General features: G+C 45.9%; 1 protein-coding gene across 4 annotated transcripts in view; it reads left to right on the forward strand.

Annotated features, from left to right (window-relative positions):
• Window positions 1-12,536, forward strand: part of SYK (spleen associated tyrosine kinase) — a 217,347-nt gene that overhangs the window by 156,506 nt on the left and 48,305 nt on the right. For all 4 annotated transcript variants that reach the window (XM_075600006.1, XM_075599996.1, XM_075599985.1 and 1 more), the window contains 2 exons: window positions 4,842-4,929; window positions 5,449-5,626. In XM_075600006.1, coding sequence (XP_075456121.1) covers window positions 4,842-4,929; window positions 5,449-5,626 — 266 coding nt within the window. The remainder of the gene's footprint in view (window positions 1-4,841; window positions 4,930-5,448; window positions 5,627-12,536) is intronic.

Below are 12,536 nucleotides of genomic sequence, written 5' to 3' on the forward strand. Positions count from 1 at the left end.
TGCTACCGGCCGGAGGCCTGCAGAGTATTTTTATTGTAATACCGCTCCACAGCCCGTTGAGGCTGGCATCCACGTGTAGGATGTATGGTTACTCAGGGTCTGCATAGGCTAAGACAGGGGCTTCAGTGAGGCTCTTCTTCAGTCCTGTGAAGGCCTTCTCGCAGGCAGAAGTACATATGTCCCAGAACGGTGTTCATGGGGTTGCAGCTTTTTACAGAGGTAGATCTTCAACAGATTGTTGAGGACTTTGGCCTTGCTTGAGTACCCCTCTACAAATCTTTGGTAGTATCCGCAGAACCCCAGAAAGGATCAAAGCTCCATCACATTATCTGGTCTGGGCCAGTTCACTACGCCTTGACCTTAGCGGGGTCGGTAGCCACTCCTATTACGGACACTATGTGGCCCACATAGGTGACCGAAGTGCGATATTAGCGACATTTATCCGAGGACAACTTCAGACTTTCTTTTCCCAGTTGATCCAGAACCTTCAGAAGGTGTTCTTCGTGCTCTTCTAAAGTTCGTCTGAAAACAATGATATAGTTCAGATAGACCAGACATTCCCCGAGATTCATATCTCCAATGGTCTTTTCCATTAATCTCTGGAATGTTGCAGGTGCACCACAAATGCCTTTGGGCAACCGGGTGAACTGGTAAAACCCAAGGGTGCAGACAAACACTGTCTTCTCCTAGTCTTAGGGTCTCATGGGTACCTGGTAATAGCCACACCTCAGGTCCAGCACGCTGAATCACTGACTGCAGGATAAGGCGCTGAGGATCTTTTCAATCCGCGGCAAAGTATTTTGGTCCGGGACCATGCGGAGGTTCAGGATGCGTAAGCACATGGATCCATTCTTCTTCCGCACTACCACAATATGAGAAGCATATGGGCTACGGGACTCCATTACGATAGATGCAGTCTCCATCTCCTTCAGGATGTTTCTTGCATCGTCTCTGGGAGCTATGCGTCTGGAACGCTCCCAAAATGGAGTGGTGTCATTCAATCGGACATTGTGTTGAGCACTCTTGCTGCAGCCTACATAAATCTCACTGGTGGAGAACACCTCCTGGCGTTCTACCAGCTTGTCGCTTAGCCGTTTCTTCCACTCCACGGGCAAGGACAATTCTCTGAAGTCGAACTGCAATATATTAGGTGGCTTCTCGCACCGTAGCTGCATTTGCTTGAGTCAGGGATTCTATTTCAGTAACCAGGTATATCCGACCCAGTGCTTGACCGATGTCAAACCGTATAGGATGAGGCGAGATGTTCTGATGGTCACCTTGAACCACAGAGAAAGTGAAGACTTCCACTCTTTCCATCTCTGGCACCACCTTGAACCCTTTCTTGGCGTCCTCTGCAGGCGTGGACTCTATTGAAAAGTACCAATCGGACACGACGCAGCCCGGGTAGTTAGGTTCACTCCCCCTGATAGAATCTCTGTCAACCCCTTCTCCAGGTTGAAGAATTGTCCAAATCCTTCATGGGCAGAGATTCTATAGCACTCCTCTTTGAATACGGGTGGAATCCACAGAGATGATAGGGGTAGTTCACCGGCTTCTTGCAGATAGGCCCGGATCATGGCTCGTACCACATCCGCATCTGTCCCCAATATGATGGGGGAATTTAGGTGTTCCCGGGACTCGGAACATACCAAGGTTTCCACTTCCATGGTGTGGGTTTTATTGTTATTGAGCTGCGGTATATGGAACCGCACTTCAATCACGCCATCAATGGCATAGTCTTCACTACTAAGGCCCCACAATTTCATCTTCTCTGCCAACTGCATAGGCTAATGTTTTAGATGCAGGTCGTAAAATGGCCGGTAGATTATGGTCACCTGCAACCCAGTGTCCAGCAATGCAGAAGAGTAGATGCCCTCTACTAGTTCTTTTACTATAGCCGCAGGTCTTACTCTATTGTAGGCATCCGATTGGGGCTTCTTTTCGGGGCTAGAGGCAGGGGCACTATCCGAGGGTTTGGACGACTGTTCTGCTGACTGCACAGTGAAGGCCATGACTCCTGGGTGGAAGTGTCTGACTTCGAACAGTCCCATGTGAAGTGACCTTCTTTGTGGCAGTTAAAGCAACAGTTGCTTTGGGTCACATTGAAGCCTGGGTTAGGATCTAATCTCCTAGGCGTTGAGTGGGTCTGTCATGAAAGACCCTGGAGAATATGTTCCTCAGGATTCACCTTCATACTAGACTTCTTGGATGGAGTTGCTTTACTCTCCCCTGGTGGATGATTCCTGGGATGGCTTAGGAGTCTTAAACTGCAGGATGACCTCTTGATCCTGTATTAGATCCATTAGATCCTCAAAGTTAGGAGAGTTCTCTGTAGAGAGAGTACAGCAGATCCTAGCCAGGTGCAGACTTGCTGTGGGGGTGTGCCAGCAGGGGCGCCCTCCACCATGACCATGTGGCGGGGAGACTCATGGAACTCTACGGCCCACTGACGGACCTTTTGTTTAGAGGGTAGAAACATGATTCCCTAAATGTGGTTCTGCTATCTTGGACACCCCAGATCTGAATCTCAGCAGTGCCTCCAAATGTAGCCCCCTTTCCCTATGCCTAAGGGAACTACGTGGGCAACGACACGTGCTGCTGTACTTGTTTGCTCAGAGAAGGCCTAAGACTCTGCCTCTGAGAGCCGGGGTGAACTCTTTCTCCTTGCGTACTGTGCCTCCACCTCTGAGGGATCCCAGCGTTGGCAGGATAACCCCTCACAAGAACTGATATACAGTAATAGGTAATACACCACACAATGTATACAACTAGGGTTTACTGTACACATACAGTACTAACACAGATAACATATAATAACTGTACCCATAGTATGAACCTAGTGCCCCAACACGTGGTGGTTCCCCAAAGTACTGAGGGTGCTGTGGCACCAATACCCCTGGTGTCCTGTCCCATCAATTTCCACCGAAATGTTAGGTAGCGCTACTCCCTGTGGATGTAGGTGCACATTGGGTACCTGCTTGGGTACTCCAGTACCCAGGGGCTGCTTGTTGCGATGGGTTGGAGCGGTTCCCACGTAGTGGGGGCTCTAACACATATAACCTCTCTCCTAAGGGTCCTGATCCTTGTCGTGAGGTGAGCTCCAGCCGGGGTTCTCACCTGAATTTTCTGGGGTCCTGCAGCCAGATCTCAGGTCGCAGAGCACTGCGTGGCCATCTGGTCACCGGTGCAGAAATATCAGTAAGGGGAAGAGTTCCTATCTGGGGTCTTCCCTGCAACACTCCTCTACTATGGCTCAGGGCCTAACTGGGGCCTAGGGGGAAAGATCTAGGCCTAGGCCAGGAAGCACTGCTCCCTGGGCACTTCCTTCTTCTTTGCCTCCTCTATCCAGACTGACTCTCGCGCTCCTTGCATGCAGAGGATATCTGAATCTCCCTCCGGCGTGAATCCCATTGGCTGGGGATACCCCACGTGGGCAGTCCCTCCCTATAGGGATTCTGGGACATGTAGTCCAGCGGCTGCATGTGCGGAGCTAACCTAAGATGGCCGCCACACTCCTTACTCTGCACATGAGCGCCTCACAAAATGGCCACCCCCACCTCCCGATCGCGCTGAGCTCTGTAGAACCACTAAAACAGATCCCCCGCAAGGTAGGGGGACTAAAATGCTCATGCCGGTTTCTGCTGAAAATCACTGTTGACATCAATGGAGCTTTTCTTCCAAAAATTGTCCTAACGACCGCTTCAGCACATATGTAATTGCCCCTTTAGTTATCATTATATTTAAACATAGTTTGGTAATACTACCATCAATTTAATCTCATTATTTTTTATTCTGTGGACCGTCTCATCATGTAAGACTTAGAAGTTTACCTTCTAAACTAATACAGTACTTTGTTTTAGACACTTGGATGGGCCTTTTATAGGTAATGGAAATAAGGCTGTCACTGTTGTCACCTTTACACATCGTAGGGTACACTCTTAAAACAAAACAATTGGTTTGGTGTTATAAGCCAGCAGTGCTGCTTCCTTTAACCCTACTAACAGTGTGGTTATTAGCAATTCAATTAGGATTCTTTTAACTTTTTGCTTCTGGTTTCCTAACATTTTGCTATGAAAAAACTAAAATAAATCAGCCAGCACATTTGATTTACTAAACATTCGCCGTTTTAGTGTTTAGCTAAAACCAATGATATTTTCTACTTTACTTTCATTGGGAATCGGGGCTAAATTAAAAGGTATGTATTCCATTTGACAGTGTTAATTAAATATTATGAAAATTTGTGACATATTTTGAGATTATAATCTACAGTCGAATCTATAATGTACTGTACAAGTGTTTTGTCACTTTTTTCACCCAGCATAATTTATGTAATGGGAGATTATGTGGTTTGATATTGATTGCAGCATTGTACATATTGATTTCCTTCCACGAGTGATAATAGATTTTCAAAGAAAAGATGTGCAGATGTCACCCAAGATTTTGGTCATACAAAAATTATGTCATCAGCTACTTGCAAACAACATGCTAGTCGCAATAGACATTTCCTGGCAAAATACATTTAAATGAGTAGCATAAATAATAGTCTAAACAGTGTAGTTCTCAAATAATTAAAAATGTTATGTTGCATTAACAAATAAATAGTAACTACATAGATGTGTTAGGAGTATACAAATTATCCAATAACTTCAGTATAATATCAAAAAAAAGTATGCACCCTTTTTTAACAATTATATTCGCCTTTCCTACAACATTTTCCAAAATGTAGTGCAATTGTTTCTTGTTTTAAATAGAATAATGGTTATATCATACTAATATTAACAGTGCAGGCATACAATGGTATATATTGTAATATTCCCTACCGCTTGTAATTATTGCCGCAGGCTTCTGCAGAGCATGTTGGCCGTGCTGGCAGTGTCTCAACTTTAAACCCCTATGTGACGAGACCAAGAGCCAGTGAGACTGATAAAGGTAAGTAATACAATTAACTTCAAACCTGAAGCATGTAAGTTCTTTCATATTAGACTAGATTTCAGAAGTAATGTTAGCAATTATATTTGTAATGGGATTTACCACATTTGTCAGGCAGTTATTTTGCCTGGTGTACTTATTATTTTGCAACAGTAGTCAACATTACATTGTTATTGCCACATTATGTGTAGGCGTATGATAACAGTTTACAGTACCGCTATATAAACACTGCTGAAAAATTATTGTGGAATATCTCAAAGCTCTCCACTAACCGGTAGTTATTTCAAATGAGTAAATATCTGTTCAGATGATCATTTGTGTCCTATAACTTCACATGGAGGAAATCATTGCCTATTTGTCCAGTATAATTAGTTTGTTAATTATGTTGTAAACTTAAAGGGACACTAACCTACTATGCTTTTTTTGTAATAGCCATACTAAAAAGAAATGAGACACTAGGCATTAAAAACATGTACATCTTTGATGCCAACTAACTGCTTTCTGTCCCAACCAATTAAGAAATGACAAAGAATGCCATGCCTATGGACACTGATGTATACAGGGGCATATATGAAGACCCTGATGAGTTGAGGCCCAAAAATGTCAAAATCCAACGAGAGCAGCTCTCTATAATTGAGGGTGAACTTGGTTCTGGTAATTTTGGATTTGTGAAAAAGGGAATCTTAAAGATGACAAAGTAAGTTATTGAGATTGCTCTTTTTGTTTGTTTTTTAGATTTTTTGTTGTATAGATTCATTGTATCGCAGTATGTTCACATGATTCCTCTGATATAGTTATGGATCGGTGGTTTGTTTTGTGATTTTCAATGCTTATCACTTTTTTTTTGCCCTGAAATAGAATGAATCTAAAAACATGGCAGTTTGGGATCCGATCTTTTTTTTTTTATTTCAGAGAAATTAATCTTGTAGAATCAGAATGTCTGTAAAAAGCTGCCGTACCAATTTGTGTACTAGTGTAAATTGACAGATATTCTGCACTTATAGGTACTCATTCAGGTAGCTTCGATAAAATCACTGCCAAATCGAATGGTTTGGCATGACCCTAACGTTCGTGTTTGAAATTTGTGTTACGATGATATTCAGAAAGAATCAGAAAGTTATCGAAAGTCAGAAACCGTGAGGTAGGAAATGCCAATATCTCTCGGGATAGCAGTGTCTTTATCTCATCCTTTTTTCTGTTCTATCGCTGAAATCTTCCCGCAGTCTGTAAGAGCTGCGCAGAGAGAGCGCAGTGCAGAGAGAGCGCTGCGCAGTGAGAGCGCATCACAGAGAGAGCGCAGCACAGAGAGAGCGCAGCACAGAGAGAGCGCAGCACAGAGAGAGCGCAGCACAGAGAGAGCGCAGCATCTCCATGCACAGTTCTTACAGGCGATCGCAGTATGAGGTGCCGGTATCTCCTGTGCATTTAAATCTCCCGGTCACATGACGCGGGTGACTTAAACAATTCAGGAAGATAAGTAAAGAATGAAAAGAAAGCACAGGAACCCACATAGCGTAGCATTTTGAATGGTATTATATACTGTAGGTACAAAAGGTGAGATATGCACATACATATTGTGACAAACGTCCGCCGTCTGTCCGGGACTGTTAGAACACGGTCTTTTAGGGTAGGTTAAATGATGAGACGTCACGTACTGTTCCTTTAAACAGGCTATGCCTGGTTTATTCAGTCCCAGGCACTGTGACTGCCACAGTTTAAACAGAAAACAAAGCCAAACAAAAAGCTGCTCGTCTGAGCGATAACTTAAACTTAGATGTCCCTGACTCAGAGTTGGAAGTGGCTTGTCCACTTCCACCAACAAAATAAGTACCTTTGCAGTCTTTAGACAAACTAACAGAATGAATGAAGCGATTTGGGAAAGAGGCTTTCTCACCCCTCTGCAGTTCAGCAGCCTTCCAGGCTCTTGGGCGGGGCCCAGAGGAAACAGGAAACAGGTCTTATATACCTGAATTCTAATCAGCATGACAGGTGACAGAAAACAGGCAGCAGACAAACTGTGGAATGGAGTGCCTGTACCACGAGGCTGCCCTGTTCAGCTTAGACAGGACAGAAACTGTTCAGTATCCTGGGAGCCCTGTATATGGAGTTTATTACCAACCCCTGGTTTCTGTCACATATCCTCCCCCCCAGCTCAGACCTCGAGGGGTGAGCGACCATGGATATTAGGGAGTGCATCCTTGACAACCCGTCGGCATTGCCATGTTTGTGCCCCGACCTGTGTTCCACAGAAAATTTAAAGGGCTGTAGGCTTAGGAACCACCTGGTCACCCTAGCGTTCTTCTCCCTATTTTGACACATCCAGGTAAGGGGTGCATGATCTGTGACCAATCGGAACTTTCTCCCCAACAGATAATACTTGAGTGTCTCTACAGCCCACTTTATTGCGAGACACTCTTTCTCGACTATGGAGTAATTTTTCTCCTGGGGATTTAGTTTCCTACTTAAATAAAGGATGGGGTGCTCCTCCCCTTGAGACTCCTGGGAGAGTACCGCCCCCAGCCCTACCTCAGATGCGTCGGTTTGGACTACGAACTCTTTGGAGAAGTCAGGTGTGACCAACACTGGTTGGGCACAGAGAGCTTCTTTCAGGCTTCTAAAGGCCTGTTCGGCTTCGGGGGACCACTTTACCATTAGCGGTCCTCTTGCTTTTGTGAGGTCGGTTAGTGGGGTTGCCTTAGTTGCAAAATTGGGAATAAACCTCCTATAGTAGCCAATTAACCCCAAAAAGGTCCTTACTTGTTTTTTTGTGACTGGCCTTGGCCAATTTTGTATCGCCTCTACTTTGAGTGTTTGTGGTTTGAGTAACCCTCTACCAATAGAATACCCCAGATACTTGGCCTCCTCCAGACCAATAGTGCATTTAGCGGGGTTAGCAGTTAGTCCAGCAGACCGAACTGCGTCGAGCACAGCTTGGACCTTTGGAAGGTGGGACTGCCAATCTTCACTATGGATTACCACATCATCCAGGTAGGCGGCAGCGTACCGAACATGTGGTTTTAAAATTTTATCCATCATTCTTTGGAATGTGGCGGGAGCTCCATGTAAGCCAAAAGGCAGCACCTTATATTGAAAGAGGCCGTCTGGGGTTGAGAAGGCTGTTTTTTCTTTTGCCCTTTCTGTGAGGGGAACCTGCCAGTACCCTTTTGTTAGGTCTAGGGTTGTGAGATATCGGGCTTTGCCCAGTCTCTCTACAAGTTCATCCACCCTGGGCATAGGATAAGTATCAAATTTTGACACCGCGTTTAGTTTCCGGTAGTCATTACAAAACCTTGTTGTACCGTCTGGCTTTGGGACTAAAACTATAGGGCTGTTCCACCCACTTTGGGATTCCTCAATTACGCCTAGTTTTAGCATTTTTTTAACCTCTAAACTTATAGCCTCTCTCTTGGCCTCTGGGATTCGGTACGGTTTAAGGTTAACTCGGACCCCCGGTTCAGAGACTATGTCATGTTTAATTACGTTAGTTTTACCTGGCTGTGTAGAGAAGATTTCTTTGTTCCTTCTCACTAAACTCTGGACCTCTCGTTTCTGATGCACGGACAGTGTTTCAGCTATGCTAACCTCTGGGTCAGTTTCTTGATTCTCTGACGGACCTGGGGGTACTAGGGTTAACAAGACCTCTCTATCTTTCCAGGGCTTGAGTAGGTTTATATGGTAAATTTGCTCAGGTTTCCTCCTACCTGGCTGCCTTACCCTATAATTTACTTCTCCCACTCTTTCCAAGACCTCATATGGCCCATGCCATTTAGCAAGGAATTTACTCTCCACGGTGGGAACCAGAACTAGTACCCTATCACCTGGAAAAAAAATTCTGACCCTAGCACCCTTATTATACGTATTCCTTTGTGCTTCTTGAGCTTTCTCCATGTGTTCCCTCACTATGGGTAGGACTGCAGCAATGCGGTCCTGCATTTGGGCAACATGCTCTATTACACTTCTGTAAGGGGTAACCTCGTGTTCCCAAGTTTCTTTGGCTATATCCAGTAAGCCCCTTGGATGTCGGCCATACAATAGTTCAAACGGGGAGAAGCCTGTGGATGACTGGGGAACTTCCCTAATGGCAAATAACAGGTATGGTAACAAACAGTCCCAGTTTTTCCCATCCTTATCGACCGCCCGGCGTAACATGCTCTTTAAGGTTTTATTGAACCTTTCCACTAAACCATCTGTTTGTGGATGATAGACTGAGGTTCTGAGATGCTTGATTTTTAGGAGTTTACATAGCTCTTTTGTTACTTGGGACATAAATGGTGTTCCCTGGTCAGATAAGATCTCTTTAGGAATTCCGACCCGGGAAAACAGAAGTACTAACTCTTTTGCTATGTTTTTAGCAGAGGTGCTACGTAGGGGAACTGCCTCCGGATATCGGGTAGCATAATCTAATATTACCAATATATGCTGATGTCCCCTAGCAGACTTTATTAGGGGTCCTACTAGATCCATAGCAATCCGGTCAAATGGTACCTCTATTATGGGAAGGGGTACCAATGGGCTGCGGTATGCTTTGAACGGGGCGGTGATCTGACATTCTGGGCATGAGGAACAATAGTTTGTAATTTCTGCCAGAACCCCAGGCCAATAAAAGCTTCGGAGAACCTTTTCTTTTGTCTTTTCCACCCCTAGGTGTCCCCCCAATGGATGACTATGTGCGAGGTGTAATACTACGTTACGGAATGTCCGTGGTACCAACAATTGTTTAGTTGTAACTGATTTTCTTTTATCAACCCGATATACTAGGTCGTTCTCTACCTCGAAGTAGGGGTAAGCAAGTGACCTATCTGGTTGGCCATGAGTACTATTCTGGTCCCGTATATTTCCCCTTGCTACTGCTAATGTGGGGTCGTCCCACTGGGCCTTCTTAAAACTCCCAGGACTGACCTCTAGGTCAGCGAGGGTCTTATCCTGTACTGGGGTGGTAAGTGCCTGATCAACATCTTGATTTGGGGTATTCCCTACCAAAGTAGTGATGGGGAAGGGAATTTCACAGCACTCCTCCTTTTCCCCTTTCTTATTTGGGCCCTCGTCAACCTCCATTTCTGAAAAAGGGAAAGGATTTGTTTCTTCTAATACTTCGTTATGGTCCGCTATTGAACTCTGGGCGCTATTCTGAGCGGGGGACCACATTTTTAGAAAATGGGGAAAGTCAGTCCCTATTAACACATCATGTGCCAGTTTGGGTACAATACCCACCTTGAAATCTAAAGAACCAAACTCTGTTTCAAAAAAAACATCAACAGTGGAATATTCATGATTATCCCCATGTATACAACAAATTGCCACTCTTTGTGAACTGTTTCCCTGTTTCTTCTTAATGGGCAAGAGGTATTCGGACACTAGTGTGACCATGCTCCCAGAGTCAAGAAGTGCCCGAACCCTCTTACCATTAACCTTTACAAATGCCCACAGATGGTTATTCAAGGGGTCCTCTGGGCTAGGGCCCATACATTGGGACAACAGCGAATAAGGTTCCACGCTGTTGCATTGCATGGGCTCATCATTTAGTGGGCAGATTTTTGCTGTGTGGCCCCTCTCATGACAATTTACACATTTAGGTACATAGTCTGTGTCCCACTTAGAGCCTTTTCCCGGCTCCCCATGTTGGCTATTGCCCTTAGTGTGCGAACCACTGTTGCTGGTGCTGCGTGAAGGTGGTCGCCGCTCTTCAGCGCCCCTTAACCCCGGTACCCTTTTACCGTCTCTGGAAGAGTCCTGGAACCTCGGGTAGTGGGGTTGCTCCACGACTGTGGGTTGCGGGTGCTCTCCTGCTGCATTGTACCTTTCTACGAGGGCCACAAGCTCATCCGCATTGTGGGGGTCACTTCGACTGACCCAATGGCGTAAGGCAGAGGGAAGTTTCCTCAAGAACTGGTTCATGACCAACCTTTCCACGATGTGGCTTGCTGAGTTGATCTCGGGTTGTAGCCTCTTCCGGGCGAGGTGGATGAGGTCATACATCTGGCTTCGGGTGGCTTTATCCATCGTGAAGGACCATGCGTGAAACCTTTGGGCGCGAACAGCCGTGGTTACGCCGAGGCGGGCGAGGATCTCGAACTTCAATTTTGCATAGACGTTAGCTTCGGCTGGCTCTAGATCAAAGTAAGCCTTCTGGGGTTCGCCGCTTAGGAAGGGTGCGATTAGACCAGCCCACTCAGCTTCTGGCCATCCCTCTCTCTGTGCCGTGCGTTCAAACGTGAGAAGATAGGCTTCCACATCATCCGAGGGTCCCATCTTCTGAAGGTAGTGGCTTGCCCTGGTCATTTTCGGAACTGGGGCTGCCGCTGCCAGTGGAAGGTTACTGATAGTCTCCCTCAGGATCTCGAGTTCCTGCTGTAAGCCCTGAGCGAACCGCTGTTGCTCCTCTTTCAGCAAGCGGTTTGTCTCTTGCTGGTTTGCATTCGCCTGTTGCAGGGCTTCATTCGCGTCTCTCTGGACAGCGACATTGCGTACCAGCGCACTCACCACGTCTTCCATCTTGTTTGGAGAGAGAGAAAAAAAACCTTTTTTTTTTTTTTTTCTTTAAAGTTCTTTAACCCCCAGACCTTTTAGTGTTCTGCCCGCATTCTCCACCATATGTGACAAACGGCTTACTCCGGGGCTCCGCCGTCTGTCCGGGACTGTTAGAACACGGTCTTTTAGGGTAGGTTAAATGATGAGACGTCACGTACTGTTCCTTTAAACAGGCTATGCCTGGTTTATTCAGTCCCAGGCACTGTGACTGCCACAGTTTAAACAGAAAACAAAGCCAAACAAAAAGCTGCTCGTCTGAGCGATAACTTAAACTTAGATGTCCCTGACTCAGAGTTGGAAGTGGCTTGTCCACTTCCACCAACAAAATAAGTACCTTTGCAGTCTTTAGACAAACTAACAGAATGAATGAAGCGATTTGGGAAAGAGGCTTTCTCACCCCTCTGCAGTTCAGCAGCCTTCCAGGCTCTTGGGCGGGGCCCAGAGGAAACAGGAAACAGGTCTTATATACCTGAACTCTAATCAGCATGACAGGTGACAGAAAACAGGCAGCAGACAAACTGTGGAATGGAGTGCCTGTACCACGAGGCTGCCCTGTTCAGCTTAGACAGGACAGAAACTGTTCAGTATCCTGGGAGCCCTGTATATGGAGTTTATTACCAACCCCTGGTTTCTGTCACAATATTAAAAGTTCAAAGGGAACATGTAGGTATAATATCCACAGTTCGGACAACACGGAAAGTCTCTCACATCTGTTATCGGATACCAGGGAGCGTGATGGACGCCCTCTCAGAGTGGCATCAATATTTTAACTCTGGGTGGTAGTAGTCTTAACCTTCACACCTCAGATCTTCCGAACACCGGAGGAAACCACTCCAGGGAAAGCTCCTCAGCCACCAAGCCACTTGCTGGAAGAGCCCCTTTACTATCGGTGTTCTCTCCTGCTCAGCTGTTCACCGCCACAGCAGGGCGGCTGTTTGCTCGGCGGAGGGGAATTCCCTCCCAGCTGATTGGTTCTGTGATGATAGAAAAAGAGAATGGCAGTGCACAGCCGAAAAAACTCACCAAGGGTAGGCAGCCGAGCAGTATCAAAAATGTATTGGCACATTGAAAGGATTTAA

Source organism: Ascaphus truei, chromosome 1 (genome assembly GCF_040206685.1).
Source record: "Ascaphus truei isolate aAscTru1 chromosome 1, aAscTru1.hap1, whole genome shotgun sequence".
Classification (NCBI taxonomy): Eukaryota; Metazoa; Chordata; class Amphibia; order Anura; family Ascaphidae; genus Ascaphus; species Ascaphus truei.